The following is a 19,975-nucleotide window of genomic DNA, read 5'->3' as shown; positions in this document are numbered from 1 at the left end:
TGTCAATAATCGCAATATTCAGTCAATTTCATGCAATTTGAAATTTGTGTACCTATATAAACATTTGTATCAGTTTCGTATATTTTTGTAAATCAAATTTAAAGTTGTCTGTGAAAGAATTAAACTTATTTATAGAAATCAAATACTTACAGCATCACAAGAAACTCCGTCCTTCTTCTTACAAGTCATGTTAGCTGTCGGCTCCAACCCGTTAGAGCACATACACTTCCCATTCGTCATAGTAAACCCATTCGGACACAGGCAGCTGAACCCTTTCCCGGGCCCGCCCAGGCACATAGTATCACAGCTAGTATTCTTGTACGAGCACGCATTGCTACCGTGCTGAACGAAATGCGCGAACACTTTCAAATCCATCAAACCGGAGAAAGAATTGTTTATAGTTATAACATTGTCCCCGGAATCCTTGTCGGCAATGAATATGGACTTCGCTTTCCAGTCGTCCCAATACATCTTCCCTTTTAATACAGCCACAGCAAACGGATGAGATACTTTCTCGTCTCTCCAAAGAATTCGCTTAAAATATCTGCCGTCCAAATCGGCGCTGGCTATATAGTCTTCCATAGCGTCTACCCAGTATATTCTCTCAGCCATCTGATCTATGGTTATACCATTCGGCCATTGGACTATCGGTTTTCCGAATAGCTTCTTAACATTCTTACCATCAAGGTTAGACCTGGATACAGTCGGATTGCTTCTATCCCAGTCAGTCCAAAATAGGTAACCTGCTTTGGGGTGAACAGCGATACCTCTAGGTTTGGATAAAACCTTATTATCCAGGATAGTAACCCTCATTCTGCCTGCGATAGTTAAATCAGTTCTGACGGCTTCGATTTTCTTGCGCATTCCATCGACGAAGAACAACACATTAGAAATCCAATCTAATGCCATACCTTCGATGCTGGCTAAGTCGGTATCAACAATGACTTCTTGTACTGTTCCATTGTTAAAGCATTGCCGATTAATTTTATCTGTCTCAATATCAGCCCAGTAGATGCAGTTATTCTTCAAGTCAAACTCTATAGCGACTATATTGCTCTGCCCTTTGACTGGGAATATCGTAGAATTGTCGGATAAATCTATCCGCGCGATTTTATCTCTTAAAGCAACTAGAATAAACTCCGTGGGTTCGTCTAACGGGCAAGGGACCATGTCAGGCGCATAAGGTATGTAGGTAGATGATTTACAAACATCGCCATCAATTTTTCTGTAACCTTTAGTTCTTTGGTATAGAGTGCCGGGTCGGCACGGGTACGGGGTAGCGTAAGGGTCGTGTTTGGCAGATTTATTACGAACGCATGCGTTGTTACTTAACTGGAAGCCGACGTCACATTCGAAGTCTCGTCTACTGCATTCGCATAGTTCTTTTTTAACGGGTCTATCGTAATTAATGCCGTTGTAGCAATTTGTGTGTGCGAGTCTTCGTTGGAAGGTGTCTCTAGTTCCTAATACGCAGGATACTGAGGAGTTAGGGGGCGAGGGTGACCAGAATTTGTAGTCGTCCGGGGTGCAGTTTCTAGCGAAGGCGTTTTGCAAGTCTATAGTGATGATGATCCATTGATGTTGCTCATTGGCCGAGCCGAACATAGTGAAGGTTGTGGTGTTTTCGCCCGGTTCGGTCATTAGCCCGTAGATGCGGAGATCGTCTGCGTTAAACCTGCAAAGAATTAGATATGTTGAATTTATCGTAAATTATTGATGCAAATGTGTATTGGTGGCATACAAGGAAAATGTGCGGATGGAGCCGGCCACAAAAGTCGCTGGAACCATGTCATGCTTTTGTTATTCCATTTTTTGGAGTATTTTCCGCGTTAACCCTTAAACCGTTTGACATTTCTTTCGAGTCATTTGATTTCGTACAGTAATTCTTATGGTAGAGATGCGTTTTTGTTTTAAGTATGATAGAAAGTATGTAGAGTTAATGAGATAAAATGTGTCTTTCCATCATGAAAATGTACTTAATGAACTTTTCTGGTGGAAAGGTCCTTATACACATGAAGCATAAGGGATGAAACAGTACATAAAACGTCAAAACAAAAGAGTACGTAAAAGTAAGTTATCAGAATCCGCAAAAATAAACAAAAACACTTGACGTCACCAAATAGGGAAAACAAATACGTGCAACGTACGTCTGATATGCAAACACATCTCTAAGTATATATAGTTATCTCATTGCAACAAAAACACTGGTGCTCTTTTCCTTATCTTCTTTGGGGAAACCACAAATAAATAAGTTGACTAAGCATTTATTTACCTTGTTTCGTTCGAGTGAACTACCAAAAAGTGCTTTAACATTGTTTTTTTGTTTGCGAACGTGGGAAGTCCGAAATTCTAAATTTGTGATCCTAATATTCACTTACTACTACTACTTAATTACTTAGTTACTAATCAATATAATCATTTTATTGAAACAAGCATTAAAATGTCTACTGAAGTGAAGAAATTTACTATGCAAAATTATAGGGCCATGCAATAATGTTTAAAAACAATATTAGTATGTTCACTTTAAATAAAGAATTTAGCAAATTGCAACAATGTCACACATTACGCATGTAAAATACCTACTACGTGCTAATTGCAACTCAAGCTATCGCTGATAAGAGTTCCACTTCCATGCCTAATTTGTTGAATATAGCGTCTTTCACTACGAAGTTTACTAAACTTATTTACGTTACATTTTACATATTTGAAAGAAACCAATTTGCTACCGTATCTACGTCGGTGAAGAAAACGTAGGCAGTAATATAAAATTACCTCAGAACCTAGAGCTCTTTGCTGACCCTCTACTGACTTCCACCAATGACCTTCTATCAGACGCCCTTAGCAATAATAGCAAGCAAAGAACCCCTCTTTGGTTCGTTGTTCTCAAAATTAAGTACCTCTTCCCGTCCCGTTTCCGTTCTGTATCCGGATTTTTGCAGTGTCATTTCAAACGCACCAAAAAATGCAAGATAGAATTTACCTCAACAAGATGGACCGACAATCATAATAACTGGAAACTATTGAAAGGCGGCAGGCATAACCAGTCGTTGTGGAGATCCTTAAGTAATTCAGCTGATATTAAAGAATGAACAAAACAAAACTTACTGATAAGAATTCCACTCAATCCCCTCATTCGTCGAATATAGGATTTTATTCGTTTCCCCGCGCAGTTTAAAGTATTTGACGGCCACCAAAACGCCCCCATGGTCGCCGTAGTTGAAGAAGTAGTAGTCCTTAAGTATTCTCTTCCAAGTTAGACCAGCGTCGCGACTGAGGTAGACGCCAGGGATGCCCTTGAGAGACTTGCCCATCACACCGGTGGCCATGATGATTCCCGGCGCTGATTTTGAACTCATGATACTTGCGGATCTGTGGAATAAATATTTCGTTTATAAATATGCTTTCAAAGATGTCACGCAAGCTGGGAACGTATTTAAGGAGAACAGTAACTTTTAGTACATGCGGATGTTTTTCTACAATCAAAAAAAATTATCATTTTTGGTACAATTTTATACTGCCTTTTTGGATTTCACGGGCCTATAAATCCCGGTCTTTTCATAGGCTTGCGTGGGGATATAGATCCAACATGTAGAGGTCCCTTGGAGAGCTTTAATGTCATGTAGAACGCCTGCTGGAACCGTTCACAGGCGCAACAATAGACACCCATGAACCGGTCGCAGCAGGCATTAGGACTATTGTAGAAAAAGTGAGCAGTATACCGGTCTATGGATTGAAGTTTGGGTGGACAATGTTTACTGCCTTATTATTAATATTTTCTATACCCTTGCAGGCCCAAAATAGATGAGCTTAATATGTATATTTATTACAGAGTTCCTAGTGTTCCTATGGCTAACATCAGTAAAGTGATGTTACCATGGCATGACATGACATTGTCAATTGCATTGGCAATTTTCTATCTAAAATTAAATATTAATCTATTTACTTTGTATTGTAACTTTATGTCCTGATAAATATATCTTATTCTTATAAAATTTTACTTGCAAAGATCATACCCGAACAAAAACCGGGGCAGGTAAAAAATACTTCCGTCCATATTGAAAGCCACCAACTTCCATGGATCCTATGGATATGGACCCTGGACTTAGATATTGGTTCGTAATCATTTTTAATAACAATATTAAAAAGACTATTATAAACAATGACCTCATGAGTCACCATGTCTACTCAAATGAGGCATGTAATTTATTAATTAATAAATGAACTACATGGCAAAACAAATAACCTACTATGCGTCACCATTTCACACTGTATTCATAATTACAAGGCAAATTATTAACGCATTATTATTTACAATCGATTTAATTAATCACTCAACAGTTCATTTTAAATTATAAAAAGTATTGAAAACTAGCAAAAAAAACCATCACCATCATGTTTTTCAAATGTTGGATTAGTAATATTACTTACTAGCTGTGCCCGCGGCTCCGCCCGCGTGGAATTCGGTCTGTTCTATTTCTCCCCCTCTCCCCCGGAGGCGGAACTTGATGTAAAGTTGGCAGATGGATATGCTGGAGGACTGTAGTCCAGATAAAATATTTTACAATTAGGTACCACTAAATAAACCTACACTCCAAAATTAATACCTTTTTTCGCCCTTATTCAAATTTTACACGTGATTTAAACGACAAAGTAGTAGGTGTATATCGGACGATACAGTAAGGTATACGCGCGCGAGCAAAAGCGAAGCGGCTTGCCTGGCTAAAGCGCCACTCACTGTGGTCTTCTTCAGACTCCTGACGAAAACCACGTGCCCTTTGTAACCTCGATTGTTTTGGGGAAGGCATGGTAATGCGTAAAAAATGAGAGTCCCAAATCGTTTGACTCCGCAAACGACCAGTGCCGGATTAAGATATTTTGATGCCCTAAGCATTTCTAGACCATGGTGCCCCCTCTCCCTAGGGTCGTCAAGATTATATTGAATTTTTTTTTGGTCAATTGAGTGACGTTCATTGCCGCATTACAGCTGGATATGGAAATCAGTCACATCATTTTTGCACAAAAATTGACAGTGCTGCAACAGTAACGTTGCAACACAGTAATGCTGCTGCAGTTGCCACCCGAATATCACCTTTATCACATCTTAGAATGTTATTGAAAACGCGAGCGAAGCGAGCGCGAAAAATTTTCGATATAAAAACGCAATTTGATAGACAGTTGTACATTTTTACTTTTAGTATAGAAATCAGACACATCATTTTATCACGATTATTGACAGTGCTGCAGCAGTAACGTTGCAACAGAGTACTATTTTCGATATAAAAAACGCAATTTGATAGACAGTTGTACATTTTTACTTTTAGTCCCAACCAGGCGCGAATCCAGGATTTCATACAGAGGAGGGATGTGACAGTTTTCTTTCAGCCTAGCTTCGCATAGGGCTTGATATTTAAGGGTCTCAGCGAGGTTGTTTTCATACAGAAAAGATGCAAGAAAGCAGAGCTTGGAATTGACCAAGTGAATTGTATTGGCGAAATGTGAGCAAGGCAGAAGGCCCGGCTGTGAAAGAGGAAAGCTTGGATTTGGATCCACGCCCAAGTGTAATTAAGGCAGAAGATCAACTTTGCCGTAAGGGGGCATGCCTTGCATAAGACCTCACGCCGAACTGCAAAACAGTGGCTTGAAATCGAATCTATGCATGTAATCACGACTCTTCTATTGCTCGCTCTTTGGCTTCACTCGAAAGCGGTACTTGATAGGATGCTTTTAGTTTTCGGCTTTCACGGGGCCCCTGAGACCTAACTGCCAAAGTGGTATCACATTGACAGTTAGGTCTCAGGATCGCGGCTAAGTAGCAACTCGCCTTGGCCGACAAATCTGCCGTGCAAGAGAGCAAAATTCGCTATAAAATCGGTAACCTATGTCGAAAAAATCGGCTGGCCGCAAGCCCGACAGCAAGATTTTTTCCATGACTTTAAGGGCGTCCGCGTAAGGTCAAATCGAATGCCTACGTTGGAAATGTTCATACGTACCCTCACTCTCTTACTTTTAGTACGGAAATCAGTCACATCATTTTATGACGAAAATTGACAGTGTCGCAGCAGTAACGTTGCAACAGAGTAACGCTGTTGCAGTTGCCAACCGAATATCACCTTTATCATATCATAGAATGGTTTTGAAAACGCGAGCGAAGCGAGCGCGAAAATTTTTCGATATAAAAACGCAATTTGATAGACAGTTGTACATTTTTAGGGTTCCGTACCCAAAGGGTAAAACGGGACCCTATTACTAAGATTCTGCTGTCCATCCGTCCGTCTGTCACCCGGCTGTATCTCACGAACCGTGATAGCTAGACAGTTGAAATTTTCACAGATGATGTATTTCTGTTGCCGCTATACAACAAATACTAAAAACTAAATAAAATAAAGATTTAAGTGGGGCTCCCATACAACAAACGTGATTTTAGACCGTAGTTAAGCAACGTCGGGCGGGGTCAAGTACTTGGATGGGTGACCGTTTTATTTTTGCCGGTTTTTGCATTATAGTACGGAATCCTTCGTGCGCGAGTCCAACTCGCACTTGCCCGGTTTTTTTACTTTTAGTCCCAACCAGACACGAAAAAGTTTGCCCCTCCTTCCTAAGTAGCGCCATAAGATTCAGGGGCAAACTTAAATCAAGCGAGTATTGTGGCTACCCCCCCTTATATGGGTTGATTTTTTATAGCCTATAACCTGGCCGGAGATTGTCTCGACAGATTAGTAAAGTTTTCATCAAAATCCGTTCAGCCGTTTTCACGTGATGCGCGTTCAAATAAACAGACAAACAGATAAACAGACAAACAGACAAAAATTCTAAAAACTGTTGGAACGTGTTCTGTTATCGGTTCTAAGTATCCCCAGCCAACTTTTTTTCAAATATCTTCCATGTACAGACTTTCGACCGTCTACAGCTTTATTATATGTATAGATTAGGATGTCTACTGAACGTCCTGTGAGGGCTGTGAGCAAATGAAGGATGGAATTATCTACGTGACAAATCAAACTTGAGTACACCGCTCGATTGACAATTGAAAGAGACAGTCATCGACAATATCATTATTTATCACTTTATCGCGTGGATAATTTCGACGTTTTTATTACGTTTTATCATGAATGATTCGGGGTGATAAAAAGCAGTTAAAACTAACCACAAACAAAACAACGATGAGTTGTTTTTGGAAAATATGGCCGGGTTAATATAATTACGCAACACAGATTGGGTTAGTTTGTTGTTGTTTTATGATAACAACATTGATATGTTCAACATGTGTGTATTCTTATGTGATATAATATCAGCCTGATATTAAACAGGTTCTTATCGAAATAGCAAGCAAACCTACAGTTGCCTCCAGAAACTCGCGAACTAAATTGACAGGTCAGTGTGCACAAATGATACCACAGTTTGGCCAGTGTTGTTCATATCGATATTTTCAAAAAAGTTTGAATTAGAGAATGTCGGTATTTCCAAAATTGTGCAATTTTATAGTACCTAATAGAGACAAGGATATTGAATAAACATATTGTAAATATTTTATTATATTTATTTTGTTTTATTTGTTTGTTAGGAAAACTTACAGCTGGAGTAACAATTAAGTTGTAGGTGATAACATAGAAAAAGTGATTTTGGCTCAAAATACAAAAAAGGCCGGCCCAGACGGGGAAATATTTCGTATAATGTGATTAATTTCTCATTTAATTCGAGTGGTGTGGACGCAAAAATTAAATCGCCTCGCTATCCCTATGGCTTCGATTGTGAAGACCAGTCCCTAAACTGGACGTTTAAGTTGACAATTAGGTCAAGATTTATAGATGGTCAAGCAAATCTTGTCAGTAGACAAAGGCGCGAAATTCAAATTTACTTTGAGACGATATCCCTTCGCGCCTTCATTTTTCAAATTTGCCGCCTTTTTCTACTGACAAGATCTGCTTGACCAAGTATAAATAATTATGGATCAATCTCATCTACCGGCCACATGTATAAAATTAAATCACCAATTTTAGATTTATGGCGACAACCTCCTTCTTCCTCGCGTTATCCCGGCATTTCGCCACGGCTCATAAGAGCCTGGGGTCCGCTTGACAACTAATCCCATGATTTGACGTAGGCACTAGTTTTTACGAAAGCGACTGCCATCTGACCTTCCAACCCAGAGGGTAAACTAGGCCTTATTGGGATTAGTCCGGTTTCCTCACGATGTTTTCCTTCACCGAAAAGCGACTGGTAAATATCAAATGATATTTCGTACATAAGTTCCGAAAAACTCATTGGTACGAGCCAGGGTTTGAACCCGCGACCTCCAGATTGCAAGTCGCACGCTCTCACCGCTAGGCCACCAGCGTTTTTTTTAGATTTATGGCGACAACCGAGCTCTTGAAATAAAGAACGGCAAGTTGTTGCACACTAACATGACACTGAAATTTGTCAGTTTCTCATCCGCACCTCCTGATTTGATTGGTAACGACACAATCTTACAATCGAATTAACCACTTTTCTCGTCACATTCATATTAATCGAAATCGTTTGTGACCCCTTTATAATTATGACATGGGTAGTAAGTGCAATATTTTACTTATCGATATCATTTTATCGACATATACCCGTGACTATTTTTTCTTTGCTATTCCTGGTATCATTTTATTTGTCAAACTCATGTCAATTTAGTTCGCGAGTTTATGGAGGCGACCTTAATAGTTAGGTACTTCAATATAATGTTTGATGCCTCATATTTAAATACATACGTCTTATATACTTTATTTATATTGAGGGTAGAGATACAAAGGATAATTCATAAAAGCAGACTCATGCTCCATTGATTACAATTTTCTTAGCATTTGATAGGATAATGATGACATACTGACACTTCACCAATAAATAATAACATGTATGTGCTTTTATTCTACTAACTACTATTATTACGCTATTACACAGCAACCATGCCATGTCGTGCATAAACTATCAATAAATAATAAGGAAATTATTATACAAACAAGCATGAGAAAAAAATGACAGTCAAATAAAATCAATCGAACCCTGGGCTTTTTTGTATGAACGTACGTAAATAAATAAAAAATGAATCGTTGCAAAACATAGACACACGATATTTAGCCTGTTAAGCACATTACAAAACATACTCGTTGACGAATCAAATGAAACAGTCGATGGGCAATGCCCGGGGCAATTGAGAAAGTTTTATTGAAATGTCAACTTGGTGTACAGTCGCCATCAGATATATCGGAGCGGCCGAGGTGTTCACAATATCTGAACAAGCACTCTAACGCCCTGACAATAGAGGCGTGCTCAGATATTTGTGAGCACCTTGGCCGCTCCGATATATACGATGGCGACTGTAGGTACAATCAGTTTGGTATCACCTTTTGCCAGTTGAATTTGGTATCTACAGTGTATTCATCCTTACTTGTCCTATCATGTACACAATCACTTCTGGAAGTGTTAATGAACACAGTTTTCTCTGGAATTAGACAATAATCATTACTTAAAATGTTGTTGTATACTTAAAGAAACTCACAAAGTATTGAAATTAACTAAATAACCACTGAAAATATAAATATAATTTGTATCTCCTTGGATTTCACGGGCCTATAAATCCCGGTCTTTTGATAGGCTTGCGTGGGGATATAGATCCAACACGTAGAGGCCCCTTGAAGAGTTTTAATGTCAGTAAAATATATTAAGTAATAATTATTTTATTTTATTAGTAAGTATAAGATTTTCATCAAAAATCCCAAGTAATGGACGGATCACCTCAAAAACACCTGAAATTACGATAAGATGTCTAATTTTTTTTTTATATGATAACTTGATAAGACACGTAAGGATAAATACACTTTATACATAAATTAGTCTTTATCATTTGTTACCATGCCTGTCACTTTCTAACAAATAATATACGAGTAGGTAAGTGCGAAAGTAACGGATGGCATGACAGGTAATAAAAATGCGACCATGATAGCGCTTCTGCCGGCGTATTATGGATGGCTTTATCCATCTTTATCCACCTGATAAAATAACTGTCACTTTTTAACACCGTGGGATAGAAAGTGACGGACACTGTTTTATCACGCTGTCACATAGACAAAAACGACCATCATAACCGTACTGGTTTTGTTATGTCTACTTCAACTACTAAATCAATCAATTCAAAAAACAATATGTTACAATTAAATAAAGATTGTTTCATTCAATTTGCCAACTTGGGAAAACACTTTTTGATTACACCTCACTAATTTACCTTAAGTTGTTGCGTACATTCCTTGGAGGCCTGCAATATATATAAACAATGCCTAGTCATTTGCTATACATAAAAAGTGCTTATATAATATTTTATTAGATAGATAATGGCTGCGCTATATTTCATCTTCATTTGCCTAGCGTTGCCCTGGCTTTTTTCTACGGCTCATAATAAACATACACATATTATAAGGTGTCAGTAGGATTTGGATACGTACAAATTAGCGACGTGCATACCTAATGCAAGTTTCCAATTTAGATATTATAAGTTTCGTAGAATTTTAAGTTTCGAAAATGTGAAAACTTCGGCATAGGTATTTAAAACTTTCCCTTGGCACATCACATCGTATGTCTGCCGCACGCTGGTTTGCCATCGTCATATTTATACATGCAGTACATATTTTTTGAGCGTTATAAAGTTAAGCGTTGGAAAAAACTTATAGGAAAATAAAAGAACAATTTTTCAACCAGGAAAACCAATACGGCATTGATAAACCAATTAATTCTACGAATCACAGCTGGCGGCAAAAAACCTTCAATCGCACAATTTGTAACTTATCCTGTTGTCTGGTTTACAATGTACCAACACGCTTAAATAACATTTGTTGGACCTTATTGTCTATACAATAAGGCTTACGAACGATCAGTTAACTGTATCGAATTTTATACATGATGCAATCAAATTCGTGCGTCTAAAAATACTAAACAGGATATTATCAAGTTTCATCCTTTATCAAAATAAACGAGTTGATTCGTGCATTTCCTAATAATTATCCGAGTATGGTTCCGAAAGTCTACAATAGTCGTCATTAAAATTTTATTGACATCAATCACAACTTTATAAAAATAATGACAACAACAATTAACTTTAATGTCAATAAATCAATACACCACGCACCACGCTAGGAAGAAGAAGTAGTCGTAGTCAAAATCATAAACCTTTTTCGGTTTTTCCGTAGTCATGTAGGTAATCAACCCTTACCAAAGGATCCATTCAAGAAAGACGAAAACACGAGTAGCATTATCAAGCAGAGTTAAGAGCACAATGAGGGAGTTCAACGAACGAACGCGAGACGTCGCTATCATATGATTCACTTAGAATACTGATTGTACAGAATACGATCCTATTCAGTGTTTATAAACAAATACGCCAAAAAGTGCAAGTGTTTTTGGAAATGGACCCCTTTGTTGTTCTGTTACACTTATAGTGAAATTATTACTATACTTTGCCATGTACCGATGGGGTCAGAATAATATGGATTGTACGATGTGCCGTCAGGCAAAATTTAAAAATTTCCACATAGATAAATTTCAAGAACTCCTCATTTTTATATGGTCTCAAACGTTCCACTTCTATAATGAAATTTTCCCTTGTTTCTTGTGATATTTTCCTGAAATTCTAGAGATTTTATTTCGTGTGTTGCGAATTTTTTTTTGCATTTAAAGCAGGCGATTATTTTTCTGTGCATATTTTTGACCATTTCTTATAGAAAAAGAAACTCTTATACCTGCAAATCTTCAGATTCGCGTTAGTACGGGATAAACGGTAGACAATTTCATGGAATGCTCCTATTATATAAACCATGAAGATTCTAACCAGTGCAGTGATTTCGACTACACGCAGGAAGTTCACTTCCTACAATGGACTGTAAGTCGACCCGATGATTTCTTCGAACCGAACCAGAGCTAGGAAACACTTTATCAGTAGGTTAACTGACTCATGATTTTGTTGATAGCGCTGGTCATCTTACGGTATGAGATACAAACGGTCACAATTTCGAACCACGGTTTATAATCATATGTAGATATGTACTATATCGATTTGTCCTATAAAAAGGACATGGGGACTTCGGGGAGTTAGGGGGTTAGTCAACAAACTTATCTGTTTGTTAACCTAAGCTAAGTTTATAGCAAAGACATACACAGTTCAACCGATAATCAGTTAGACGTGTTTTGCTTCTTAGAACTTCTATATCATTTGATACTTATTCGATTGAAGGAAAACTTAAAATGGTTAAAATCCGGGACAACACCAGGAAGATAAGTCTATTTAAATTTTTAATTAACCTAAATATAATTGATTAAATCTTGATTATGAATTACAAGCCAATTTGCTTGTGCCTATCGCGATTTCGCGATACAATACATCAATAATTTTAGAACAATCAGGCCTAAAAAATGAATCCAGGCCAGAGTGAAGCCATTCAGGGCATTCAGGCCAAGTATCCTTACTACGATAATCGCACTTTTAAACGTTTTTTGCAACAGCAACAGGCGACAGGCGTAAGGCTTCGTGTTATAAGCCCGCCCCCTAGAAACTAGGTTTCTAGGTTTTAATATCACCATTGAGCGATGATTGATGCGGGAGTGTGCATCGAATAGGACCATATGGCGGGAAAGAGGGGAGGCCATAGCCCAGCAGTGGGACACTTAGGCCCACTTGCACCATTCCACTAACCCGGGGTTAACCGGTTAAACCTGGAGTTACCATGGATACCAGTACAACTTGACACTAGGTTAATGGTTTTACCGCCTAACCCCGGGTTAGTGGAATGGTGCAAGTGGGCCTTAGGTTAATAAAAAAAATCTGTATAACGGCCCGATTCGAACTTTCGACGTCAGTTAATAGATCTAGAAACGACATAGATTAGATATGTCAGTGTCAAAAACGACGTTTATTCAAACGAAATTTTTGACACTGATTCATCTAATCCATATCGTTTCTAGATAGATTAATTACGGTATCTTAAATTTCGAATCGGGCAGTATTTGTGCCAAATTTCATCTAAACCTGTTCAACAGTTTTGCCTGACAGAATAACAAACCACAAGTTGAAATGCTCACTGCCCGCATCCTTATTCCGAGTTCGAGGTCAAACAATGTTATCGCTACTAAGCGGTTGTCAAGTGTAATGTTACACTTTATCGTGAAACGAGAGCTGTTGATAACACTAGTTTCTTTGTACCAGCCTTTACAACTAGTGCTGTACCGACTAGTCGCCTACTAGTCGGGAAAGCAGACTATCCGGCCCCATTTGAAGTCGGCGATTAGTCGGCGATTAGTCGGCAAAAATGGCCGATTAGTCGGCTTTATAAGTGACAGAGAAACGGGACAAAAATAAATAAACAGTAAATATTTACCATAAGCTTTTCACCTATTTTACCCAAATTCATATTTAGGGTGCTTACGGAAACTTTTGATCGAATTATTGACCGCTTGGTCGCTTTCTTGTCCGATAGTCCGGTCGTCGTATGAAAAGAGCCTTAGTATTTATTTATTTATTTTATTTTTCAGCATTACTATTTATAATATGACGAATAGCGCGACGAAAGGGGTAAAACGGTTGTTTTTTAAGTGCATATGAACTGAACTTAGACGAAACGAATGATCCGACCGACTAGTTGACTAGTCGGCCGACTAATCGGCCATCCGAGCGCCGATTAGTCGGCTAGTCGGCCAAATCAATAGTCGGTACATCACTATTTCATCATCCACTGCTGAACATAGACCTCCCCCTTGTTATGGGGGGTGAATGCCATAATCGCCACGCTTGGCAGGCGGGTTGGCGATCGCAGTCTAGTATACCGAATTTGAGGGACGCTGCTGCCCGTCCACCGCTGGTCTTGGACGTAGTTTAAGGACATACCCGGGTCATCACTATTTACAACGTAAATAATGACTGGTAACTTTACTGCTAAGTGTAAACTGATCTTTTTTTTTTAATGGCTAGGTAAGGAAAAACAAAAGAAGTAAGGCAAAGGTAAAAGGAAAGGCTAAAATCGTAACAGTAGGTACGTATGTTTGTATTGTTTTCGTGTCCGACCGTATCTTAGAACTTACTAAACCGATTTTGACAAAAGAGATGTCAATTGACTCGTTTTTAAAGCCCGCGTGACATCGGCTTTCAAAATGAGGAAATATAATTCTCTTCAGTATATATAATATTATATTGTTAAGTGAACATTTTAAGCCTAATAATTGTAGACTAGCAAATTAGATTGGCTAGCTCAGGAAATTATTGTTAGAAAATAATACCTATTATATTATATGTATATACTATTGTACACAATATGTAAGTTACGTAAACAACGATTGCAGCGTAAACATAACAATTATTAGTGCTAGCAGAATGAGGAGTCACAATTTAAATGACAACTTAGGTAAGTAGGTGCGCAATTTTGCGACATTTCAATATATGCATACATAATAACCGGAAGTTATTATAATACCATGCTCTCGCCGCAATACTAAATGAAAAGCATGCATAGATACGCATAATCCCTTGAAAAATATTAATTTGTTGTAATCGATTTCTAGAAAAATATAAGCGTTAATAAGTACACAAAACTTCTATACCAATAAAAAACAATTCCCTATATAGTTGAATAAAATTAACAGGGAATGTTGCAGTAATGTCGGTACGGTACGGGATTCGGTAGAGTACCATAAAATTGTTTTTAGCCAGGCAATGTTTGGCATGGTAGTACGCAATGTTGAAGCAGAGTATCTAAACCAAAAGACGATCGCTTTGGCATCTCAGCCAGTAATAATAATTAATTCTCACCTCGTCACCGGGTACAGCTGACTGAATTTCTGGCATAAGTGGAGGCTGCACGAATTCTCGATGTGACAGTTGAGCGGCTTGCCTGAAAACAAGGTCGTTTCTGAAAACAAGGTCGTTTTAACGAACATGCTGAGCAAACAGTAAACAAACTGGGCAATGGCCGTTGGCATAATGTTTGTTTAGACTAGCGTACGTTCGCGACCTTTGTGTAAAAATTATCAACCCTATTTTCACGCTTGCATTTCTAAAAATTATTTCTTGGAACTCTAGAACATTTGAAGGATATATTGTTGTTTAAAATTATAAGTCTCACGATTGTACCAGTGTGAACTTTTTTTATCACTCTTTGATATGGTCTCCTGAGTCACTTTTAAAACGCCGGTTTTATGATATTTGAAATGACCACATATTTTTTTATGGCAGGTATAATGGGTTAACTTAGCATATTAGTAGAACTTAGTATGTATTAACATTTTTTCACATTTTTTCTAAGAAACTATGCTAATATTGTCGCCTGGCCGACGGGACAGAATAACAAAGAAAATTCACGCACGATCACATTCAACTGTTTATCCTGTGCGTAATCTGTCAAGTGAAAGTACATATCTAAGGAACGGAAAAACGAATTAACCACGCTAAAGTTAAAATGTACATATTTATTTATACAGAAGATAATTATTCGGCGCCATCCAAGTCTGGCATAGGTCTTAGTGAATATGACTCATGGAAGACCTAAGTTATTCAGAGCACGAAACCTTATAAAACGTACTCATACTAAGCGATAAGATTAGAACGAATTATTGAAGCCCCCTACTAAGTCCCACGGCAGTTTGTACCGAAATTGGTTTGAAATAGGTAAATATTTTATGTTAAAATCATGATTTCGATATTTAAGAACACAGAGTAGGTATATGTAGCACTGACGTGTCGTATTTTGTATGCGTAGCTGTTTTGCCAAAGGTACAGTCAACAGCAGAAGTTGCTAAGCGGACCAGGTGTTCAAAATGATCTTTACGCTACTTTATTGTTGAGAGAATAAGAGCGTGTCAAGGTAATTTTGAACACCTCACCCGCTTAGCAGCTTCTGCTGCTGACTGTACACTTGCTTTGTTGACAGGGTGTCTGTTTTAAGATATTTTTATGCAATACCGATTTACCGATCAACTGCACTAACGTTTAAACTAGAGATGCGCCGGATATCCGGTTACTATCCGGTATCCGGCCTATCCAGCCATTATTTTACCATCCGGCCGGATACCGGATAGTAATATTAGTAATATTGCTTGATTTTGGAGTAAACAAATTGTATTTAAGAAACAGACACGGTCATAATCGTACTTGTTTACTATTTTAAAACAATTTAAATATTCCACTGACTTGCACGCGCACTCATTTAGAACCCAGAAATGTGTCCGCGCGAACGTTCACTAGGAAACAGGTCAAACCTGCAGAATACGCACCTGGAAAACCGAAATGTAGGTATAATTCCGCTGGCCGAATATCCGGCCAAACAACTATCCGTTGCATCTCTAGTTTAAACAATCAAATAGTATTTAAAATAGGTATTATGCTTCCTACTATCTTGGCACTAGGTACTTGCCTGCATAACTTATTTATACAATAGCGCATTAATTTACGTAAATTTAAGAATGATAAGTGGAGTGGCCCTATTTCGTTGGCCCTTAAACTACTTGTGTAAATGCGCCATCTGTTTTTATTTATGCTAAGTGGAACCCTCAAATAGTTTATGAACACTACGTAGGAATTAGGAATTTAACGTCTCTTAACATGCCTCTTATACGAAGTTGGCTGTTTTAACTAAAAAATCAAATTTTAAAATTTGAAGAACTGAATTTTAATTTACTTTTAAAAGGGAAAATTTTCTGGTATATTTAGTCTTGTGCAGCACCTATGCTATATCTATATCTTCCTAATTGACAGAGGGTTCCCTCTGGTAAGGCAATGTTTTTATTTTAGAAAAAAGCCTTAGGGCTTATTTAAACGGCGCGCGAACTCGCATGCGTTTTTAGTTACATTGCGGACTATTGAGGTTACATCAATTCGGGCGACCGATCAAATAACGCAATTTAATGAAACTCGCATGCGAGTTCTCGCACCGTCTAAATGAGCCCTTACTCAGCTAAGTGACGATGACGACGAATTTTTTTATAATTAAGTAACCTCAAAATGTAATCATTTCATAACAGTATGTTTGTAAGTAGATTAATACAAATTTGTTTGGGCAAAGAGCGTGTCTCGGCAAACACAACACCATTATTTACACAATGTATTTATCTGTTACGAGTACATTACATGTTTATGTAATTTAATATATCACTAGTGCTACTCCTCATGACATTGTTATAGATTGACACATTTGATACATACCTATTCATCAATATTAAGAGGGCCTGGCCTATTCTGGGCTTTCGTTTTTACCTCCTGATATGAGTGGCTAGTGGCTACAGCGCCATTCTTTTATCTGTATTATGTATGTAGTTCTGGATATACCTATTATTCGTATTATATTCCTTACTATCTATTGCGATTTAGTTTCAATAAATTAAGGGTTATCCTTGCATTCTACTTGATAAAATCAACAATACATATTAGTAATACTCAGGTTTCCTTTACCCAATTTTGATTGGGTAACGAACATTATATTGATTGTGTCTGAAGTGATACCTATGCCACAAACGTTATGGGCACTTTAGCATCGGATCACTTCTCCGTTTTTCGGTAAGAAGCTGTCTTTTTGACTGTATGTTGTCACAATTAATGGATTTTTTTATGATGTAGGAGGTAACCGGGTAGACGAATGGCCTGATGGTAAATTACCTATGTATATATTATACATATTATAAATACACGATGGTCGATAATGTACATATAGTTGGTCAAACCAATTTGTCAGTCAGTAAGAACCAGGAAAACTATACTCATCCTTTTCTTTTGGGTGCTAGTACTAGTGTAAGACAAAGATAGTATAATTCTCGCTGTCTATGATTGAAACGAGACAGTCCTTTGACAAACTTTATCTACTACTTATTTATAATTATTACGTCAGTATAACTGTAAATACCTAGGTATTTATATTTTCCTATCAGGGCCCTATTTCACCAACGTGACAAATGTCGCATTTGTCGACATCACTGTTACTGACGTCACAGGCCTCCATAGGCTACGGTAACCGCTTACCATCAGACGGGCGGTGTGGTTGTTTGCCACGAACATGTTAATTAAAAAAAACTCCACTATATCGCCAGTAAATAACTATTTATTTTGCGAAGCTAATGACAATTGTCACAAGAAATACGACAATTGTCACGAAATTCCGACACAGAACTCATTTGCTGTCAAGAATTACCGAAAGTTCTTTGAAATCTTGTGACAATTGTCATCATAAACATCACAAGAGAAATACCTGTTTTTTGCCGATATAATAAAGTTTTTTTAAATAATGCAATGATGGTGACAAACAGGAATGCGGCCCGCCCGATGGTAAGCGATAACCGTAGCCCATGGATGCCTGTGACGTCAGCAACAATGAGACTTGTCGAATTATCGCACCTGTCACGTTGGTGAAATAGGGGCCAGATCAGAACCAATCATGTGACAAATGTATCGATAAACTTTTATTTATTTATAAATAATACGCATAACTTATTGCCCCCAATTATTTTAAAGGTGTTATCGAAGCTCAATTAAATGTAAAAATTCAACCAAAACATAAACGTTTATTTAATGGCATAATAATTGATGTGATTACGGTTCATTCCGTTTCGCATGAATAACTTTTACAATACATGCATATGTTTTTAGTAAACGTGTTTTCTCTTTAGTTTTTTTTTACAACGTGATAGTACCGAACGGACACAGGCAGAGAAGATCAAAATATAGAGAAATCTTCAGGCCTAAGACGATAACCGATAGTATATTGTTGCGACCTTAGGTGACGACTAACAATATTACGATTATGAATCAAAGTGTCATGTCATGAGTCAGGTCATACTCACATTGACATTAAATTTATGTTATGGTTTAACAAATGTGTTTTAGTAACTTGTGCGACATGTTCTCCTTGGTGTTTGAAAATGAAGACCTAGGACAGAGTACAGACTCTTGGCAATATGTCGCACGAATGAATTGTGAGTTTAACCGGAAAATTCAATTAAATTAGGTACGGTTTACAGTAATCGTTATATTATCCATTTTGTATTGGTAATTAGATTATAATTATTAGTTTTTAATCCCGTAAATATACCCGCTATTGATTATTACGATTATGATGGCTGACTGGTAAAATTCCTTTAGGCATTAAGTCCACCATTTGTACATTTCAGGTGTAAATAAATAAATAATCAATGACACGATTGCGTAATATTTAGTTCCAAATAAAATATTATTTTCAATATTTTCATGCATGGTTTTAGTATATATTTTTTTATGTTAATATATGTGGTATTATCTATGAAAAGGGACCTTATTGTCGATGGCGCTTACGACAATAAGTTCAATGAATAAAATACGTAGTAGGTTTAAATTGGACATTCTGGCTCATTTCGGTTCGCTCTGTCCCAATTTAGCAATTAAGTTTCTGTAAATACTGGAACATTCAATTTTGTTGTCTATCCATTGTGTAGGTCAATTTATGTTATGAACGTTGATGAACTGATCAGTCATCGGGTTTAAAGGTCCCTTTTTATAGTTTTTCTTTAATAACTCGTAAACGGTAGCTTGTAGCAAAAAATGTTCTAATACATAAGTAATCTACATACAATTTTCTACATTAAACATTGTATACACTTTTTCGCTACCTTCAATATTTAAGGGAGAAAGTAAATTATACTTAATATATAAATAAATATTATAGGACATTTTTACATAAATTGACTAAGCCCCACGGTAAGCTCAAGAAGGCTTGTGTTGTAGGTACTCAGACAACGACGTATATAATATATAATATATCAATACTTAAATACATAGAAAACAATCATGACTCAGGAACAAATATCAGTGTTCATCACACAACGCACGCTCCCAAGTCCCAAAAGAGCAAGAATGTTACGGATGCAGATTTTTTGACATCCGCGGATGCGGATGCGGATATTTAAAGGAGTACATCCGCGGATGCGCAGATTGCGGATTAGGTACTTAAAAACTGTC

General features: G+C 37.5%; 1 protein-coding gene across 1 annotated transcript in view; it reads right to left on the bottom strand.

Annotated features, from left to right (window-relative positions):
- LOC134671430 (sortilin-related receptor-like) overlaps positions 1-19,975 on the bottom strand; it is a 73,695-nt gene that overhangs the window by 34,270 nt on the left and 19,450 nt on the right. The window contains exons 7-10 of the mRNA XM_063529288.1: positions 14,810-14,891; positions 10,247-10,276; positions 3,106-3,369; positions 151-1,675 (exon numbers count right to left, since the gene is read on the bottom strand). Coding sequence (XP_063385358.1) covers positions 151-1,675; positions 3,106-3,369; positions 10,247-10,276; positions 14,810-14,891 — 1,901 coding nt within the window. The remainder of the gene's footprint in view (positions 1-150; positions 1,676-3,105; positions 3,370-10,246; positions 10,277-14,809; positions 14,892-19,975) is intronic.

Source organism: Cydia fagiglandana, chromosome 15 (genome assembly GCF_963556715.1).
Source record: "Cydia fagiglandana chromosome 15, ilCydFagi1.1, whole genome shotgun sequence".
In the NCBI taxonomy this organism is placed as follows: Eukaryota; Metazoa; Arthropoda; class Insecta; order Lepidoptera; family Tortricidae; genus Cydia; species Cydia fagiglandana.
The sequence above is the reverse complement of the archived record's forward strand: the minus strand, read 5'-3'. Positions and strand labels throughout refer to the sequence as shown.